Source organism: Miscanthus floridulus, chromosome 1 (assembly GCF_019320115.1).
Source record: "Miscanthus floridulus cultivar M001 chromosome 1, ASM1932011v1, whole genome shotgun sequence".
NCBI lineage: Eukaryota > Viridiplantae > Streptophyta > Magnoliopsida > Poales > Poaceae > Miscanthus > Miscanthus floridulus.
The window spans coordinates 1700971-1722947 of record NC_089580.1 but is presented as its reverse complement, the minus strand read 5'-3'; the positions used below and the strand labels follow the sequence as shown (position 1 = coordinate 1722947).

Genomic DNA, 21977 nt, shown 5'->3' with positions numbered 1-21977 from the left:
ATGGAGCCAAAAGGGGAAACTAAGTTGGATGGAGTGACAATGGCAATGGGTGCCTTGGACTGCCCCATCTGCTATGAGCCCCTTGTGCCTCCCATTTACCAGGTAGGCAGGTAGACACAGTACATGTGTATATGAATAGCATCGAGTTAATTTCTGAAGAACACCAGATAGGCAAAATCATTATATCGTTTTCATCCAACAACTAAAACCTTAAATAAATCTTCCAAAAGCAGTTTGTTAATTTCTGATGAGGGGCACATCAGTATGTTTCATGAATCGATCTACCAAACACAGAGTAACTAAGGTAGTGTTCTAATGAGGAGCACTATCAGTACCTATGTTTTTTTATTAAATTCCATGTATGTATGTCCAAGATATTCTCTCACAAGGACTTGTTTTTCCGATTTCGATTCGACAGTGTGGTGTGGGGCACCTGATCTGCAATTCATGCTGCATCAGGCTCAACAAATGCCCCCTATGCCCAAGGTCTGCCTTCGAGCGCTGCTTTGGCATGGAGCGTGTTGTTGAATCCATTGAGGTTCCTTGTTGCTTCGCCGAGAACGGATGCGCCAAGAAGATCACCTACTTCAACAAGAAAAAGCACGAGAAGGTGTGCCGACACGGGCCATGCTTCTGCCCGGAGCCCGGCTGTGGCTTCTCAGGGCCGGCGGCGACGCTGCCAGACCATTTCACCGACTGCCACATGTGGCCAAATACGGCGTTCAAGTACTACACGCAGTTCGGCCTCCGCCTCCAGCCGGGCCCGCACGTCCTCCGTGCCCAGGATGGCACCGTCTTCCTCATGAACGTGGTGGCAGCGGAACCCCTCGGGCACGCCATCTCCCTCGTCTGTGTCCGGCCGGCCACGGGCTCCTCCCGGTTCGGGTGCTCTTTGGTGTTCTCGTGCTTCACAGGCCACCACCAGATCTCGACGCTGGACCCCGTGAGGTGCTCGACGCTGGCTGATGGTCTGCCAAAGGACGGCTTCTGCATCGTGCCCAAGGCATCTGGAGGCGTCCATGATGTCGTGCTCAAGACCAACATATATGAAGTGCGGAGGTATGATATCGAGCTGGGGGACGAGGACGACGAAGACGAGGACGAGAGCTACGACGAGGAACTCTGATCAAGATTTGGTTCGATCGATCGAGTGACCAGCGCATATATTACGAGTGCTCTAAATTAAAGTATTTATTTAGGTTGGATCCTTCTTACGGGCACGTCGACATCTAATCAACCATGGTAAAAATTTACTTTTATCAGTATAGGAAAACATGCTATCAGTATTGGAAAACATCCTTGCCGCCCGGGCAGGCAATTTGGCTCTCGTATTCAGGGTTTGATTTGTAGTCGTGGCGGGAAAGGTCAGTTTCTAGTGCATTAACCCCTCCAAATCGGCGCGACCGCGGTGACGGGTTCTGCAGGCGCAGGCTCGGGTCGGGGCTCGGGGGTGTGTGGTCGCGGCGGCGAGCCGGCGACGCACCCACTCACGGTTGCGGGCGGTAAAGAGCGAGCGAGGCCGGTGCGCGAACAGTAGGGCCCGTTGGCGGGACTTAGCTGAAAAATACTTTTCCGGCTGAATTATTATGAGAGAAAATACTGTTTTGGCTGAAAAAAAAAGAAGTCGAATAAGCCGAATATAGGATAAGCCGAACATGGCCAAAATGCAGTGAAGACACGACACCCTGTGTCCCTGTCCCTTACAGGGGGAAAACAGTGTTTCGTTACGCGTTGGAAGCAGGGTCAACTTCGCCCCATCCGTTTGATAGAGCAGCTTTCGGCGTCTCACTCTCGCTCGTCCGTGTATCACAGTTAAGAGGTGTTTTTCTTTCTCCTCTTAAAATAAGCTATAAAAGCCAATTAAGCCATTTTTTAAAAAAATTCATCGACTCGGACTCTTCAACATATTATAGTAAGGAGACGAAGCTGTTGGAAGTCGTGTAAAACAAGGTCTTCGTTTCCTCCCTGGACAATGGTTATTCTCATGTTCTCCTCTTTTTTTTTTGTTAACTTTTATGCCACATCGGTTCTTTTTTACTCCTTCTGTCTCCAGAAGAGTGTCACTTAGAGTTCGATATAGGTTAAATTTTTTTAAGTTTAACTAAATTTATAAAAAATATTAATAATATTTGTATCTCCAAATAAGTTTATTAGAAAAATATATTCAACTGTTAATCTAATGATACTTATCATGCACCATAAATATTAATAATTTATTTTATATATTTGGTTAAAGTTAAAAATGTTAGACTTCTCGAAAAATACGGATGACACTCTTTGTAGTAACAGAGTGCAATGCATGAAGGTCCGACCTCCTCCTGCGTGTTAGTGTAAACGTGATACAGCAAAATGTTGAGAAAGGGCCATTTGGATTAATATGAAGTAACATTTACAGAAATTGAAATTTTTGAAGCAAAGAACAAACTTACTACTACAAAACAAGCAAACAAACGATGTTAAATATTCCTACCCATAGAGTGTAGACTGTGAGGGCCCAGAAGACTAAGCAAAGCAGATCAGCACTCACAAGGATAGATCGGATGAAGGATTTGAGGCCGGAGAGCAGGATTGCAGGAAGCTCCAAGGCAGATAACCAGCGACAATTGCTCAGCCAGGCAACGGCCGGCCTAGCCTAACTAGGCAAGGATACCTGTTTGATGCGCACAGAGAAAACTAGCTATGACAGGCGAGCTTGCCACCGCCCGCGAGGCGTGTTCGATTCCAACGCTGCCTCACCTAGCTGCGGCGGCGCAGGAACTAAGAATCTCGCCCCCTCGGGCGAGCCGATCCGGCTCTCTCTCAGGAGCGAGCCAAACCTCGCCAGCGCAATCTCCGAGGAGCTCGAGCGAGACAACCAAACGCGTTTCCTTGTGTCCTATCCCAGGCTAAGGATCCAAACACGCCCAAAATCCTCGCCAGCCCGGGCGAGCCGAATCGTGTGGGCGAGGCGAGCGGCGAGCGCGCGGGCGAGGGCGTCGAGCCAAAAAAAAAAAAAAAAAAAAAAAGCGCGCGAGCAAAGAAGAAAAGGCGGGACGCGTCTGCTCACTGCTCTCCACCTCCATTCCTCAACTCGCTGACACAGGTGCTCCCTCTCGGGTCTCTGCTCCCCCCTGCGTTCTCCCCATGACCCCATCTGTTCTTCCCTTCTAATCCCTTCTTTCTCTGTAAAATCACTGATCAGGTTGATTGGATTGGTCCACTCCGTCCTCCGCATCTAGGATTTGGGGGCCATCTCTGCACAATCTCGATTAGGGCCGGCTGCCCTAACTGAGAGGTAACTCGAGTTGCATTTCTCCTCTCTTTTTTTTTTTTGGCGATTTGATGCACAGATTCATTTTTCCATCTAGTAGATTTGGGGGTGGGAACTTATCTTTTTCTGGAGAAGCCTGCAAGTAGTAGCAGTTCATTCTGTACTAGAGGGTTAATTTTTGGACGAAATAGGAGACACCAATGGTATTCCTCCTTTGAGACTATTAGCTTTTAGGACGAATTGATGTTCTTCATGCTTTTTTATTTCCCATGCAAGAGCAACTAAAAAGAGCTGACTTTGTATTGTTCATTTGGATGGACAGCATATTGGGCAGTCATTTGTTACCTACACAATAAATGTAGTCCTGTTAGGTACTCTATTTTGGAGAAAAATAGGGACAGAATGGCTTACCTAAAGAAGTTATATTGCGACCAAGATTCAGACACTATTAATCTTCTTAGAATGAGCAAAGATGTCTTCTTCAAGCTATGCACAAAGTTACGTTCTATGCATGCACTTCGTGACACTTGGCACTGCTCAGTTGAGGAACAAGTAGCCATGTTTCTTCAAGCAGTTGGCCATAAGAAAAAGAACAGGGCCATAAAGTTCAATTTTTCAAGATGTACTGAAACTGTCAGTAGATATTTCAATGAAGTTCTGTATGCTATTGGCCAACTTGGACCTGAGATGCTTAGACATAGATCAACAGATGTACCCTCCAAAATCCGAAACAACACAGGATTCTACCCATATTTGGGGTATGCTTCACCATTTCTAATAAAATACAAACACACACGATTGGTTAAGTAACAAATCCATTCATTTAAGTGCTAACTTCTGATTTACACAAATTAGGATTGCATTGGTGCTATCGATGGAACCCATATTTTGGCCTTATATAAATATACAAGTTGCATACTTTGGCCTTATATAAATATATATGGCAATGTATATATTTTTGTAGTATGAAACTACACTTGCGACACTGTGTAGGTATGGCAGATGTCATATTTTGGCCATATGAAACTGTATATGGCAGATAATGTATGTGGTCTTATCAAACTATAAATGGTAGGTTTGTCGGTAAAGATTGCAATGGAGTTGCTACTTTCGTTTGCTGTGAAACGTTCTTGTACTGTTGACTCTTGAACAATTAACTTTGCAAATATTCAGTGCTACAGCTGAAGTCTTCTTGTATATTTGATGGATGATGGTAACATCACCTAAAGGGTACAATGCTGAGTAGCATGTATCGTGGCAAGGGTTCCAAGCAAGCGGGACAGTAACCTTGCTAGCAAAGGCAAGTCTGTAGCCACATTACCGAACAGCTTGCCAAATATTCTTGCTCATCCTGACAAAACTACCAAACTACCTTCTTGCCACAGCTAACCTTGCCTAGCAAAACTCCTTTAAAATGATGGGTTGATGACTGTTGACTAAGCTAGTGAGATTTGTGCCGATTGGAAGTCTTGATTAGTAAGGAATAATGTATTCAAAATGTATATATTAGGCAATCCCATTTCTGTTATTCTATTTACAAATTACAAAGTTGTGTTGTTTGGAATTATAATATATCCTGTTATGAATTCTGATTCCAGGTCCTTCCATCCAATGCAAGAGATCAGATCAATCAGGAATGGATATGCTAATTAGAATGGCCCATCTATGAATCTACCTAACAAACCATTGCTTTATTTTTCGAATATACACCAAAGCATTACTTGCCTTTTTGCCGGTATAAATTGGGATTAAGAGATGGAACTATATATTGTGCTCAATACGCTTAACCCTTTGTCGCGCTAGTGTTTTTCAGGTGATGGAGCTGAAAGGGGAAACAACTATGATGGAGGGAGTACGAATGACGATGGGTGCCTTGGACTGCCCCATCTGCCATAAGCCCCTCGGGCCTCGGATCTACCAGGTGTTAGATTGATTTCTAATCCCAAACTGGGCCCAACGGCCCAGTTGGGCCTTTGATCCGCGCTCTGATCGGGGGCGCCCAGCCAACTATGGCTGGAGGGTCCCTGTCACACTGTGCAATAAATAGATGTGTGGGCCGGCGGCTCTAAGCACGAGGTTCGCCTGAGCTACAGTTCCCCACCGAAATCCCTAATCCGATCTAGAGGGGCGCAGCCAGTGACGGGAAGCCACCAGCTGTGCTGCCACCGCCTCTGCATCTACACCGAGGGGCTGCTATGTCGCCGGGCTACCCTGCAACCGCTACTGCACCGCCGTCCTTCGACTTGACACCGCCACCGGGTTATCGCCAAGCACTGCAATGGCGAGCCAATCTTCATCCAAGGCGGCCGAATGTTTGCACCCTTCACCTCTCTTTCTCTCGTTCTATCTACTGCTACTGTACTAGTAGATATTCTAGGATTCACGGTTTTATTCAAAAGCAAGTAGACATGCTAGTTCTATGCCTAGAGATCCTGCTTTAGAGCCTAACAATAGTACTAGAGTCTAACTAGGTGTAGATCTAGCCTATCGGAACCCTCTGTCTAGATGTAGATCATGTCAGGGGTAAGAAACAGAGTAGATCCGTTCGGATCTGAGAAATGAAGAGGGTCACCGAACCTTAACCCTAATCGGGTGAAGAACAGAGAAAAGAAAGGGTCTCGGATCTCAAAGCCGAAACCTAACCCGCGAATCAGTCATAGGGAAGAACAACAGTGAACAAAACCCTAACCCTAACCCTAACCCTAATCCCCAATCGACAAAGAACCGAGAAGAACACAGTAAGATCCAAAGATAGGAGAGGGAAAGGGGAAGAGGGTAAGGGGCTTATCTCGCCGATCTCGAATCAAAACCGAAAGAAAAATCGAATCGGGAAAAGAAACCCTAACCCTAGAAAGAGAAAGGGGACGATAGAGAAGGGGCTTCCTACCTAGGGCCTGGCCGTCTTGTCTTCGTCGCTGGCCATCTCCATGGCCGGCGCGTGGGAAGAACCAGAGGCGCCGACTGGGCAGGTCACGCCACTGCGTGGCTTCGCCTTGGGCTTGGGTGTTAAGGGCACCGCAGCGTAGCACTTCGACGACGTTGCGCTCACCCTCGGGTGGACGCACGCACCGGCGAAGGGGCGCGCGGCGGCGCCACCACTTCCTTCGGCCGCCATGGCCGTTCGCTCTTTGCGCTCGCTCTCTACGCTGCGGGGCTGAGTGAGGAAGGAGAGCGGCGAAGAGAGAGAGAGAGAGAGCAGCAGCAGCAGCAAAGAATGGGTTAGGGTTTTCCCCAGGGGCGCGCGGCGTCGGCTTTTATTTCGAGTGAAACGCGCGCGTGGCCGTCGGATTAAGATGGACGATGCAGATAGTTTGGGCCAACGATCGGCCCAGGCGGGCGCGTGTGTCCGTGCGGCTTTGGCGGCCCAGGCCCAGGTTGCGGCTTGGGAGGACAGCGCGCGCGCAAGCTGAGTGGGCTGGGCCGTTTTTCCAGCTGGGTTGAAGAACAGTGTTGATTTTGAATCAATTTTTTGTTTTTCTTTTTTCAGTAAATATTTATTTCCTAGAAAATAGATAAATGGCTTAAAGTAAATAGAAAAGAGAATTTTTTTGTGGGTAAAATTCATTAAATTGAATTATTTTTCCGCTGCAATGTTAAAGTTAATGATCTTCTAATTGAATTCGAACTAACTAGATAATTTAATTTGAAGAGCAGTCAATTCTAATCAGTAAATTTTATAATATTGTTATTTTTCTGACCAACGTTGATAATAGCAATATTATAAGGTTTAATAATAAGTTTTCCATCCATTAATTCTATTTCTGGCTAACGGTGATGTAGAATTAGTGTATAAGAATAGTTGTATGTTTTAATTTTAACCAACACTGGAATCAAGGTATGTAATTGTTGTTATAAGTTATGTTCTCACTCTATATGAATTGTGTTTTCAGGCGGATATAACTTGATAGGTTGTATCAAAGAGATTCCCAATCTCAAAGGTGACAACTACATGGAGTGGAAGAAAAAGATTGACCTGGCCTTTATCTTGGCTGAGGTGGACTGGGTAGTTACCTCATCGTGTCTCACTGAGCCTGTGGCACTGGTGAGGAGACAAACAAGGCTGATGTCATTTGGACAACTAGAGAGGGATTTTGCATCCCAAAAGATGTCATATGACCTTAAGCATAGGAAGTGGGTCACTGTCAACAAGAAATGTTTGATTATGATAAAGAACACGATTGAGCCTATAATTGTGGGCTTAATCTCAGAGTGTGACACGACCATCGAGTACCTTGATAGAATAAAGAGTCAGTTCACTGGCTCTTCAAAGACATGCTACCCAGCTGATAAAGCAGCTGGTGACAGAGAGGTACTGTAGAAATGGTGGCATAAGAGAGCACATACTAAGGATGAGCAATTTGGCATCCAAGCTAAAACCAATGTATCTGGCTCTCAAGAAAGTGTTCCTTATCCATCTGATTTTTGCTTCCTTGCCAAAGGAATTTGACACTTTTGTTGTCAACTACAACATACAACCCGAGAAGTGAGACTTAGAGAGGCTCATGGCTATGTGTGTGCAAGAGGAGGAGAGAATGAAAGCTGTCAATGGTGGCACTATCAATTATGTGAAAGACAACAAGAAAAAGAATAATAATGCTAACTCCTCAAAGTCAAAGGAAAAAGGTCTCATGCTATATCAGCCTCAGCAGAACAAGTTCACAGTAGAGAAAGACCAGTGTCTCTATTACAAGAAGATGTGATATTATAAGAAAGATTGTCTCGATTACTTAAAGATGATCATGTCAAAGAAAGGTGAGAACATTATTACGTTCATAAATGAATCCCTGTATGTACAATATTCGAAATTTACTTTGTGGATTGACTCAGGTGCAACTGTTCATGTTGTTAATTCTTTATAGGGATTTCGTTCGACGAGGACTACGCAAAGAAGAGAAAGACATGTTAAAGTTGCAAATGGAGTCCGAGCAGATGTTAAGCCGTTGGCGATCTTTCTCTAGAGCTTGCTAATGGTTTCACACTTTTACTTAGAGATGTATTTTATGTTTTCTCCCTACAGAGAAACTTGATTAGTGTTTCATGCTTGGACAATGATGGATATAATTGCCATTTTAAAAATGGTAAATGTAAGATAACATTTAATAATGCATGTGTTGATCTTGCTATTTTACAAAATGAGCTTTATTTGTTATCACTACGTGATGATGTGAATGTTGTATGCGATGATGAGAACGTTGCGTGCGACAATAAGAATGTATCCTTGTCTGCGGATATAAACAGAAAACGAAAGAGAGCTCACGATGTGTTGTTGAAATTATGGCACTGTTGTTTAGGTCATATTTCGAGGGGGAGAATAGAAAGACTAGTTAAGAATGATATTCTTCCTCCATTAGAGTTTTTAGATTTAGAACAATACAGATAATGCATAAAAGGAAAGTATGTAAAGAAAATTAAGAAAGATGCCAAGCGAAGCGTAGGAATTTTACAGATTATTCATATAGACATATGTGGTTTGTTTCCTATAAAGAGTGTGGATGGTTATGATTCGTTCATAATATTCATAGATGATTACTCCCGTTATGACTATATTTATCCAATCAAAGAAAGAACATAAGCATTGGATAAATTTAAGATATTTAAGGCAGAAGTTGAATACCAACACAATTTAAAGATTAAGATAGTCAGGTCCGACCATGGGGGAGGAGTACTACGGTCGGCATATTCCGTATGGCCTAAGTTTTTGGATCTTTTGAAAGGTTCTTATAGGAGAATAGCATAGTAGCAGAATGAAGTAGCTGAAAGACGCAATCGTACACTGATGGATATGGTGCGCAGTATGATAAGTTACTCCACCTTACCGTTGATCCTGTGGATGGAGACGTTAAAAACCATCATTCATATTCTCAATAGAGTATCAAGTAAGTCGGTGCCCAAAACACCATATGAGTTGTGGACATGAAGAGTATCCTCACTAAACCACTTATGTGTGTGTGGGAGTCCTGCTGAGGCTAAAATATTTAACCTAAACATTGGGAAGCTAGATCTCAAAACTGTAAGTTGTCATTTCATTAGCTACCCAGAAAAGTCAAAATATTTTCGTTTCTACTGTCCAGACAAACATACAAAGTTTGTGAAAACGAGACACATTGTCTTCCTAGAGGATGAAATGATGAGGAGGAGCATGGTAGCTCGAGAAATTGACCTTAAAGAGAAGCAGGTGTATGCGCCCGCTCCAATGATTTATGAGCTATTTTTCTCACTACCTGCTATCGCTGCACTGACAGTGCAAAATACTGTGGTGCCAACACCTATTGTTATTCCGCATGTGGCAACAATGAATGACGATGAGGAACCTGATCTTCAAGATCCTGTAGAACATATTGCCACACATGAGGGGGAGCAACAACAGCCTCAAACAGAAGATGTCCCAAATGTGGAGGCCCCTAGAAGGTCTCAAAGAGTTAGAAAATCAACTATTTCTGCTAACTATGAAGTATACAACACTGAGGAATTTCAAATAGAGGATGATCCCACCTCATTTGAAGAAGCCATGAGAAGTGATCATTCATCAAAGTGGCTTGAGGCCATGGAAGATGAAATGAAATCTATGAATGCCAATAAAGTTTGGGACTTGGAAATAATTTCTAAAGGAGCCAAAATAGTAGGCTATAAATGGGTCTACAAAACAAACTTGACTCTCAAGGAAATATGGAGAGATATAAAACGCGGCTTGTGGCAAAAGACTTTACGCAAAGAGAAGGGATTGATTACAATGAGACCTTTTCTCAATGGGGACTTGGAGGAAAATATTTACATGGCACAACCGAAAGGTTTTGTCATGGAAGGAAAAGAACGAATGGGATGCCGCCTGAAGAAATCCATTTATGGATTAAAACAAGCTTCAAGACAGTGGTACTTAAAGTTTGATCAGACAATAAGGAATTTTGAGTTTAAAGATAATGTAGAAGACAATGGTATCTATGCAAAGTTTAAGAATGGAAAGTTTATCTTCCTTATCCTATATGTGGATGATATCTTACTTGCTAGTAGTGATGTCAGTCTACTACTAGAGACAAAGAAGTTTTTTTCCTCAAAATTTGATATGAAAGATCTTGATGAAGCTTCGTTCGTTCTAGGGATCGAGATTCACCGAGATAGAAGTAAACGGGTATTAGGACTATCACAAAAGGCAAACATAGAAAAGATATTAAAGAAATTCAGTATGCACAAATATAGTCTCTCACCTGCTCCTATAGTCAAGGGTGATAGCTATGGGGATTTTCAATGCCCCAGGAACTAGTATGAGATCGATCAAATAAAAACGATTCCATATGCTTCAGCTGTCGGAAGCTTGCAATATGCTCAAGTATGTACACACCCTGACTTGGCATTTGTTATCGGGTTACTTGGTAGATTTCATAGCAATCCTGGAATAGAACACTGGAAATTGGTAAAGAAAGTCTTGCGCTATTTGCAAGGAACGAAAAGCCTCATGATGACATATAGAAGATCAGATTCACTCCATATAGTGGGATATTCTGATTCTGACTATGCGGGAGATGATAGAAAATCTACGTCTGGATATGTATTCACTCTCGTAGGGAGAGCTATTTCATGGAAAAGCTCAAAGCAAATAATCATTACATTGTCCACAATGTATGCTGAGTCTGTAGCGTGTTATGAGGCAACGGGGCAGGTGAACTGGCTAAAGAAGTTCATACCCGGTTTGAGGGTGGTTGACGACATCTATAGACCACTTAAGTTATACTGCGATAATAATTCGGCTGTACAGTATGCTCACAACAATAAGTCAAGTGGTGCTGCCAAACACATTGACATAAAGTATTATGTTGTGAAAGATAAAGTCCGAGATCATATCATAAGTCTTGAGCATATAAGTACCGAAAAGATGCTAGCGGATCCGCTTACAAAAGGCTTACCACCCAACGTGTTTAGAGAACATGTAGCCGGCATGGGTTTAAGGGAAAGCCTATAATTCCTGGGCAAAAGAAGCTCTAAAGTTAAGTATCTATTTCAGAATAGAGTGGTGTGTTGTAGCTGTTAAATCTATCGGCAATTGACCGTGATGATGAAACATGCTCTATGCGCTAATCTGTAATGGAATGAACAAAAGTAAATAATATGAAATTGAAAGATGGTAGGAGATCAAGGGGGAGATTGTTAGATTGATCTCTAATCCCAAACTGGACCCAACGGCCTAGTTGGGCCTTTGATCTGCGCCCTGATCGGGGGAGCCCAACCCACTATGGCTGGAGGGCCCTTGTCATACTACGCAATAAATAGAGGTGGGGACCGGTGGCTTTAAGCACGAGGTTCGCTTGAGCTATAGTTCCCCACCAAAATCCCTAATTCGATCTAGAGGGGCGCAACCAGTGACGAGAAGCCACCAGCTGTGCTGCCACCGCCTCTACATCTACACCGAGGGGCTGCTACATCGCCGGGCTGCCCTACAATCGCTACTGCACTGCCGCCCTTCGACTCTACACCGTCACTAGGTTATCGCCAAGCACTGCGATGACGAGCTCATCTTCATCCAAGGCTGTCGAAGGTTTGCACCCTTCACCTCTCTCTTTCTCTCGTTCTATCTACTGCTAGGACTCAGTTTTATTTAAAAGCAAGTAGACATGCTAGTTCTATAGATCCTGCTTTAGTGCCTAACACCAGGTACACACATCATCATCATCAAAATTAAGTGTTGTTTCTGTCAGACACAAGATCTAAGGCTCAGTGTTTATTCCAATACATACCATAGTGTGCCATGGGGCACTTGCTCTGCAAATCATGCTGCTGTATCAAGCGCAAGAAGTGCCCTTCGCCACTATGCCCCAGAACTATCTTCACGCGCTGCTTTGGCATGGAGTGCATTGTCGAAGCCATTGAGGTTCCCTGTTGCTTCGCCAATAATAGATGCACCGAGAAGATGCCCTACTTCAACAGGGGAAAGCATGAGAAGGCGTGCCAGCACATTCCATGCTTCTACCTGGAGCCCGGTCGGTTGCGGCTTCACGGGGCCAGCAGCGGAGCTACGAGACCATTTCATCGGCCACCACAAGTGGTTGTCCACGGCGTTCGAGTACTATGCACAGTTCGACCTCTACCTCCAGCCAGGCCCGCACGTGCTCCATGCCAAGGATGGCTGCAGCATCTTCCTCGTGAACGTGGTGCCAGCAGCGGAACCCCTCGGGCACGCCATCTCCCTCGTCTCCGTCCCGTCGGAGGTCTCCACAGACGCCAACAAGTCCATGTTTGGTTTGTCTTTGATGTTCTCATGCTTCATGGGCCACCACCAGGTCTTGAGGATGGAAGACGTGATGAGCTCGTCGCTGGCCGATGGTCTGCCAAAGGACGTCGTCTGCTTCATGCCCAGGGCATCTCAAGACGACCATGCCGTCGTCAATATCACCATAGATATGGAACTGGCATTCGATGATGAGGAGCTGGAGGACGATGACAGCGAAGACGAGAACTATGACGTGGCAGGGGTGGAGCTACGTGGACCACGGTGGGTGAGGCCGCACCCACCCAACGACGAGGACGAGGACAAAGACGACTGCGAGGACGACGAAGAAGAAGTTGAGGACGAGGACAAAGACGAGGATGGTGACGACGACGAAGAAGAAGATGACAAATCTGATGACCATTGATTCGGCTTCGGTCAATCAGGTGATCAGCGCATATATTATGAAATACTATATGGATGCTCTAAATTAAGCTATCTAGGTTGAATCCTTCGTATGGATACGGATGTCTAAGCAAACTATCATAGTATTTTAGAGTACTTATTTTGTATGGAGGAAAAACATGCTGCCGGCCGGGCAATTGGGCTCTCATCTAGTGTTTGCATGTAGTGCCCAATCTTTGTGCATCTTTTGGCTTCCAAGTTCCCAGCAGTTGTGACTCCATCCCGTGACAAAGCTAGAGCAAATTAGAGTAGGGTGCGCTTGTCTTGTAAGTGCATAAATATGTCTTATAGGGAGTGCATATATGGTGGAATTTTAATTAAATCTACTGATTTTGGTTTTTTGGTGCACCCATATATATAGTGTAGCTTCGCCTCCCTGACTCCCATAGATATAGGTGAGCCTCGCTTGTGGTAGGCGAGGCTAGGCAAAGTTGACAAGCTTTTCGCTTGCTATGATGGGAGCAAGAGCGATTTTAGCTCGCTCGGGCTAGTGAGGTGAGCCACATTTGTGCATGTGAGGCTTGACAAAACTGACCTAGCATGCGAACACGCTCTTAATCAACACATAACTGTTAAGAACCAGTTAGATTGGAGTGGTTTCATCCATGGATCAAGAGTGCACGTAGCTCATGCATTTTTTTGTTCTGGTTCTCTTTACATTGAACATGTTATCAACAATATTGCTCTCTCTAAGTTTCTCAACAACCGAAGCAAGAGTGACTCGGAATCAAGAAGTTCTACACTGAGTTCGAGAGTAACTCTCTAATTTGCCGATAATAGATGAGAAGAACAAGAACAAACTGGGAACATGGGAGGAAGAAAAAGGAACAAATTGGGAACACTGAGTCTCGAGCACCATGGACATCGTATATACCTACTTCGGCACCATCGTCAAGGCTGGTCACCATCGAAATTGATATACTCCACCATGGCCCTAACCACCACTTGTCCCTTCAACCTCGATCGCCTCCATGAGGCATCGAGTCGCCCACCATGAGGTGGTCCTCGTGTGGCAGACATCTCCACCCTCTTCCCCCGCGTGGTAGACATGCTTGTGACCCATCGAGCATGGTAGTCCACTCCTCTTCTTCTTGCTCTCTCTCTCTCTGACCTCGCTTGGTAGCTCGTCGTTGCCTTGCGCCCCCTCCCGCACGCTCTATTTGGATCTAATGGTAAAGTTTAGTTAGCTATAGAGCATTTTAGGACATATGTGCAATCTAGTGAACTAAAGGATTTTTTTTTGTGAAAGTTGGTGGATAAAATTTAAATAGAACTTTAAACAAATTGTTTGGAGCCCCACACTACGCCAGATTCTTACTGTAGGAACGGGGACATTTTTATTGTAGGGGCGGCTGGGGTTGGGGGCGTCCCTACAGTGGGCGTCCTTGGGCCCCAGCAGCCCAGCCACCCCTACAGATGGTATTGTAGGGGCGGCTCAGCTGCCCCTACAGTTGGGGCTGATCTGTAGGGGCGGCTCAATCATCAGCCGCCCCCTGCAGTACCCATTTGTAAGGGCGGCTGCCACCAGCCGCCCCTGCTGTTTGACTATAGGGGTGGCTGAATCACCAACCGCCCCTACTAATGGCGCACGAATAAATAGCAGTCACCACTTCTTCCACCTCAGGACACACTCTTCTAAAAAAAGGTTGGGAGGCCTTGGGCTTCTCCTAAAAATTACTCTACTAAGAGGGAGGTTTTGATCTCAAATCCTTTGGTGGAGAGGCTTTAAAAGGTAAGGAAATGCTTCTCCAACTCTTTATTTGAAGTTTAATTCGTTGGTTAGTAAGTAATTTGATTTTTGGTTTTCTCTCTCTTCCATAGAGCTTGAGCTAGTTATGAGTGAAATTGGACCCTAATTTTCACTATATTAGGGTAAATTAGGTAGGGAAGTAAGATTGCACCCTTTGTTAGTACATCTTTGTTGATTTTAGTGTAGTATTAGTGAAGTTTAGTGCATGTGTCATGAAACCCTATATCTAGATCTAGGATTTTATTTTTTTTTCTTTTTCAATTTTTTCTTTATGTGACTAGGGTTTACATGTAGGTGAATGTGTAAGATTTTAATTGTTGCTAATGTGTAAAATATCCTCTACCATGGCTACTAATTATCATTTAATATTTATTTTGATTCATTTCTATAATGTGTGTTTTTAATTAGTTATGGATAAATAGGCCATTAATTAATTATCCTCTACTATGAAATTGGAATGGAGTTTGCATGAAAGGTAGTGGATGAAATATTAAATGTTGCTAATTGTTTTCTTTGAAATTGTTTATTTGAACCAATTAATTTATATTTTAAAATATTTATGCATTAATAGTCAATTAATTAACTATCCTCTACTACCATGGTGCGTGTCTCAGGTATATACAATTATTCTCGAGTTATATTCTTTCTTTGGTTGTTTTATTTCTATAAGATGGACTACAGAAACTCTTGGATGTATGGTTCGTTAAGACATGACACTCTTTTCTGTGATGAGGTGGACAAATTCATCAAAGCCGCAGAGAAGCATGCAGCGACGTTGAAAGAGAATAGTGACATGATTATTTGTCCCTGCAAAGATTGCAAGAACCTTATTGTATTTTGAGATGTGAGTACCATCAAAGAACATCTGATTCGGAGAGGATTTGTTCCGGACTACACAGTGTGGATTCATCATGATGAAACAGTGGTTGTTGATGACAGCGACGATGATCTAGCTGATGAAGCTAAAACCCAAGCATACTTGTCCCGATTCACAGACGATCTTGAGCAACAAATGGATCATGACTATGGCAATCAATAAGGTGGTGGCTTTGGCAATCAACAAGGTGGTGGCTTTGGCAATCAACAAGGTGGTGATGATGCTGGTGGTGCCAGCAATGATGGCAAAGCACGTGAGGGGGATGCAGATGACGGTGACAACTTGGACGAAATGCTTGGGGCCTTTGGACCAGAAATATTAGAAAAGAGCAAGAGAGGTCTAGAAAATCTTGAGAGGGTGACAAAAGCATCGAAGAAGACGGTGTATGATGCTGAGAAGGGTTGTCCGACATACTTCACACTGCTACGTTTTGTGCTTGAGCTACTCATCCTGAAGGCTAAGTACGGCTGGTCGGACTGCAGTTTCGATGATCTGTTGTGCCTCATGTCACGGTTGCTCCCACGGTCGAACATAGTTTTCGCCAACACATACCAAGCGAAGAAGGTTATAAGTCCACTCACATTGGGGGTTGAAAAAATCCATGCATGCCCCAACCATTGTATCCTTTTTTGGCGTGGAACATCGTTCGAGACTTTAGATACATGTCCTAGGTGTGGGGCTAGTCGGTATAAGAACAATGACCTTCAAAGTAGGGTGGAAGCCTCCATAGGAAAGAGGAAGAAGGGTGGGAAGAAGGTGGTGTAAGAATCTCAGCCCCCAGAGGAAACTCCATTAGGCAACGATGCAAATAAGAGAAGAATTCCTGCCCTGGTTATGTGGTACTTGCCAGTGACTGACTGCTTGAGGCGTATGTTCCTAAACCCTAAGGAAGCCGCACTGATGACATGGTAGGATGATGAGCGCAAGGTGGATGATGATATGATCGCACACTCGGCCGATTGTAGCGAGTGGCAAGCGTTCGATGCCAAGTACAAAGCAGAATTCAGTGATGATCCACGGAATGTACGGTTAGGCTTGAGCACCGATGGAATGAATCCCTTCAATGAGAGGATGACCGACCACAGCACATGGCCAGTCATCTTGACCATGTACAACCTCCCAACGTATTTGTGGTAGAAGAGAAAGTACCTTCTCCTCACCATTCTTATCTCTGGCCCCAAACAACCAGGCATTGATATAGACGTGTTCTTGGAGCCTCTAATGCAAGAAATGGAGAGGCTATGGAGGTATGGGGAGCCAATGTACGATGCGTTCCGGTAGGAGGACTTCATATGCAAAGCAATAATATTTGTTACTACCAATGATTACCTCGCGCTGTTTGCCCTGTCTGGACAGTTCAAAGGCAAGACTGGATGCTTAGTCTATTTGGATGGTACTAAATGGATGTTCCTAGATGGATCCAGGAAGATAGTTTACATAAGGAACCGGTGCTTCTTAAAGACATGTCACAAGTACCGCGACAAATTGTACCTAAGATACTATGGCAACATCCTAGAGGATGAACCCCCTCTAGAAAGACGTCGTAATGGAGAACATGTGTTCAGAATGGTCCAAAACATACACGTCGTCTATGGAAAGAAGAATTCGGATGAAACAATCAGAGATAGAAGCACACCTTCCATCGAAGACGTACCATTCAAGAAGCAATCGATCTTCTTTCAGTACCTGCCTATAACACCTCGGGTGTTTAAATATTAAAAATAGGACATGTCATCATATGCATTGCAAGGCATTGGTCATATTGCAAACTTTGATATGCATTCACTAAAACAAGTTTATATTTATGTTATGAGTGTTGAATTGAATTGTTTGAATCAAGTTCAAAAATTTAGTTTGGATTTGGAATTTTCGAGACAACCCGGATTTTTAGCATTTAAATTCTACCCTGAAAACTCATTTCAAAATCTAAGCATATTTTGGGGTTGAGCCCAAAAGCAAAAGTGTAGAGCTTGTCAAGTTATACAAAGTTTGTTTTTGGAGTTTTTAAAGTTGTTATGAAAAATTTGAAGTAATTCGAAAAGGCGTAATTCGTTAAATATCCCCTATTTGAATTAAAAAGTTCATTTCAAAATATAAGCCGAATTAGGGGTTGGTTATAAAAGCAAAGTTGTAGAACTTTGAATTTTGAACAACTTTTATTTTTGGAGATTTTTGAGTTACCATGTAAAATTTGGAGTAAATTGGGAAATTAAGCGAGTGGCAATTCTGTAATTTCGATGAACAGTAACCGCAGAAGCCAACTCACCGTTGGTGACCTTCGGTTTGCTTCCAGGCGCGTTGTGGCCGTCTGTGGCATCGTGCTGGCATGGGAAAGGGTTTCGTCGTGGCTTCCTTGAGCTTCTGAGCCGCTCTTTTAAGGCCGAGATGTCGTCGCCGTCGCTCTTTCTTCTCCTCTGCTTTTGCCGTCGCCACTGTCATAACTCCGGCGAGCTCTCACCGTCGCTTTAGCACACTCCAGCCGCTGCAAAGCTTGTCATAGCTTCGCCTTGCCCTTGCGCCTCGATTGAGCCTAGCCTAGCTACTGCTACTAGCCAGAATCGCCTTGTTTGCCGGAACGCCGTCGCGACGTCGGTGCGGACTGCCATGAACGCCACCGTCGTCGGCAGGGAGCTCCAGCACGTCTCGGCTTCATCTAGTTAGCCGCTCAAGTCGTGGTGAGTCTCTTCATGCCTAATCCAGCTCCATCTTGATCAGTTTTGCGCCGTAGTCGCCATTCCAGCGTTGCGCCGTCGTGGTCAGCCGTGTGCGCCGCTGGTTGCCGTGGGCAGGCAGGTCGGGGTCATCCCAGGCCACGCCAAGTCCACCTATGGGTGCAGCCAAGTCTTGCGATGATCTTGCGCCACCTCACCACCATTTTTACTACCTTGATCGGCCAGCAGTATCGCCGCCGTGTTTCCTGGCGTGGCTCAGCCCGAGGAAGAAGACGATGTACTGTAGCGGGTGCTAAATGAAAAGTAAGTGATTATTTTAAATAGTGCTGTGATTTGTTATTTTTGTGTAGAATTGAATAGAGCTTTAAATACTATGAAAATTTTTGTGTGACCTCTCTGAGATGTAAACTATTTAGGAAAAATATGAAACCATGAAAATCAATAGTTTTTGGATGCTTAAAAATTAGTCCTTTTAATTAAGAAATGCTTGCTGTGTAATTTTTATAGGCCAAAATAAATATCCAGTGACCATGAAACTTTTATTGTATTTGTTTATTGTTAAAACCTGCCTCCACAAAAAGTTTGGGATTAATTTGATGATGTTTAATTATACTCTTATTTATATGCCTTAATTATTAGTTAATAATTGTCAAAATGATAAACATAGATCATAAGATGTCCTGATTGATTTTTTGGAGTTGATTATAGGTCATGAAACACCCTAGCCCTGCTGTGTCATGGCCAAGTGATTACCTTCTTGATATGTTTAGGTTTGCCCTTTAGTTAATAATTCTAAATGACTTAGTTAAGAATTTCGTTAGTAAATGCATGTTAATAAACTTGATTGCTTCTTAGATGCAACCTCTTGGGTAAAAAGTAAAAGTTATACATTTCCTTGTATATTGTTTATACATGTCTTTTCATGATAAAGCTTTAGTTGGTAAGCAGGTATGATAAGTGAACCTTTGACTTGTTAGAATAACGACTAAAAATGCTTTATGATAATGGTTTGTAACTATACCACGAAGAAAAGTTGTATTCAAGTTATTAACTTTTGCATCCATCATCGAGCATCATGTTTTATATCTCGCATCATGTTAAACATGGCATTGTTACTACGTGTAGTGAACGAAGGTGAACACGTGGTAGATAATCAAGTGGTTGAGGAGGTTAATCCGTCTGTTGAGGTTGGATCGGATATTTGTGGAACATCGTAGGAATCTAACTTTTCTGTCAACGAAGGCAAGCCCCGGATGCATACAAACCTACCTTGTGTTTTACAAATTTATATCGCTTTTGCTTTCAAGTACTGCATTAAGTGATTAGGAGTTAAGTGAAAACCTATTTGGTGCACTACCAACCTTGTTTTTCCATATCTACCTTGTTACCAGTTTTACTTCGTAAATGACTAGTTATGCTTAGTCATGCTTAGTCGGGTGATTATCTGTCACCTGCAAGTTTTAAATGAATCTTTGGTTACTTATGTTATCATGAAATATGAGCATGTGAAGTAATAAATCTAGACCGGACGGACTCAGTCTGTGTGAGCCACAAGACATGGAGGTCTTGTGAGCGGGTTCTTTCCGTCTGTGTCGGTTAAGGTCCGTCCATTGTTGAACTGTGTGCGGTGAGACTTTGTAGTACTAACCACATACTCCGGTAAGCCTTAACTTGGCGATTCTATGATGAGAATGGCTACTCACGCACTGGGAGTGGAGAGAGGGCGAGAATAGCGTGTACCCACGTGGCAATGGGCTGGATTGGTGGAGTACTGTATTCTCGGGTGGCGTGGACCCATTCTTGTTTTAGAGGATCCGAGAATAGGTTGGTATATGTTGGTCGGGGACCTGCATATGTCGTGTGATCTGGAATCCCTAGCTAGGTTATAAGCGGTTCAAATCGTCGTTGCTCCTCGGTTATGGAGACTCACTTCTCTGTTCATCATTGTAGTATTAATAACTGGAACTCGAATAACGCTTGTGAAGGTGTTGGCTATGAAGTTTCATGATCTCAACACGGATCATGTCAGCTTTGTATATGATTTTATGAAGTTTTCTATATAAAGAATTTTGTTAAAGAGCTTTTACGCAAAAGAACTTTGATTATTGTTAAAGCTATACCTTGAATCCCTGAGCCTGCATTCCTGAGTCTTCTCAATTTTATTTCGGTTAAGTCTTGTTGAGTACTTTTGTACTCAGGGTTCGTTGACCCTTGTTGCAGGTGAGCCTCATGAGCAGATCTGTTTTGGATCGTGCTGCATGACTATTGTTCGATCTGATGATGAGAAGTAAATGTGTGGCCCTTGGGCAGGGCAGTTCTATTGTGTGTTTTGTATTGTGTATAATGCCACTCCACTACTACGTTTTGTATTAACTATCGAACTTAGTTTGTAAGGTTTGAAACCACTGGTTTGTAAACTAAGTTATTGTAAGACTTCCGCTATTTTTACTCTAATGTATATATTTGAATAAATGTTGTAATACTGCAATGACTCTGTAATGTGATCCTGCTCGGAAATCGTGTATGATTCGGGGTTCCCCGAGGACACCCGACAGTCTTCTTAAGTTACCGGAAACATATGCATAGATGTCAAAGGTCGTTGGATAGTGACAGGTGCATGTGGCCCCTATAATTTAGGAGGTTCTACCACATTGCCTTATTGGCAAGACTTGGAGGTCCCCCATGCCATTGATGCGATGCACGTGTAGAAGAATGTCTTTGAGAGTCTCATGGCTATCTTGATGGACACGGGCAAGTCAAAGGATGGTCTCAGATCACGGAAAGACATGGTGCAGCTAAACGTGATGCGGGAGCTTTGGCCGGTACAGCAGGATAATGGCAAGTACAGTCTTCCCACGGCTAGCTTCAACCTAACCCTAGAGGAGAGGAGAGCTATATGCAATTTCCTTAGGGGGTCAGAGTGTCGACTAGGTTTTCAGCGAACCCGAAGAAGCTAGGGTTGATGAAGGACCTATCATTAATATACTGCAAGGCTCACGATTGTCATGTGATGCTGAGAGTGTTCCTACCAATTGCAATCATGGCTATAAAGCTAGAGTTCCTAAATATGGCCATCACCCGCATGTGCTACTTTTTTTCAAAGATCTCACAGAAGACGATTCGCAGGCAAGAGTTGAGTGACCTACATGAATTCATGGTGGAGACCCAGAACCAGCTAGAGATGTGTTTACCTCCCGCATTTTTTTGATATAATGGTACATCTCATGATTCACCTGGTTCATCAGATCGAGGCGCTGGGCCCTAGCTTCTTGCATGAAATGTGGTCCTACAAGCGGTTCATATCGGTTCTAAGTCGATACGTGCATAACCAAACACACCTAGAGGGCTCCATGATAGAGGGTTATAATTCCGAAGAAGTCATCGAGTGCTGCCAAGAGTGGCTAAAAGTACAGAGAGGGATTGGTAATCCTGATTCTTGTCACAAGGGAAGGCTAGCTGGGAAGGGCACAAGTGGTAGGAAAGTGTTCCTCGACAATGATTACAGAGAGGTGAGTCGGGCGCATTATAGTGTCTTGCAGAGTATGGCAGTGATGTAACCGTACATTGATGAACACATGGCTATCATTATGGCCAAGAGGAATGGCCGTTCAGATGATTGGGTCATGAAACAACATAAGCAACGCCTGACATCATGGTTGAAGGACCAGAACATATAGCCTGCAGAAATCATAGATTATATTACCATCAACTGGTTGGCGGTCGGGCCATCGAAACAGGTGATGTCTTGGAATGCTTATGACATCAAT

At 43.7% G+C, this 21977-nt stretch overlaps 1 protein-coding gene and 1 pseudogene across 1 annotated transcript; both read left to right on the top strand.

Annotated features, from left to right (window-relative positions):
- Positions 1–1126, top strand: LOC136536285 (putative E3 ubiquitin-protein ligase SINA-like 6). Its single transcript, XM_066528820.1, has 2 exons — positions 1–102; positions 419–1126. Exons 1-2 carry the CDS (start codon positions 1–3, stop codon positions 1124–1126), a joined length of 810 nt encoding a protein of 269 aa, XP_066384917.1.
- A 2051-nt stretch (positions 1127–3177) lies between these two features.
- On the top strand, positions 3178–12873 carry LOC136534874 (E3 ubiquitin-protein ligase SINA-like 2; annotated as a pseudogene).
- The last annotated feature ends 9104 nt before the right edge of the window (positions 12874–21977 follow it).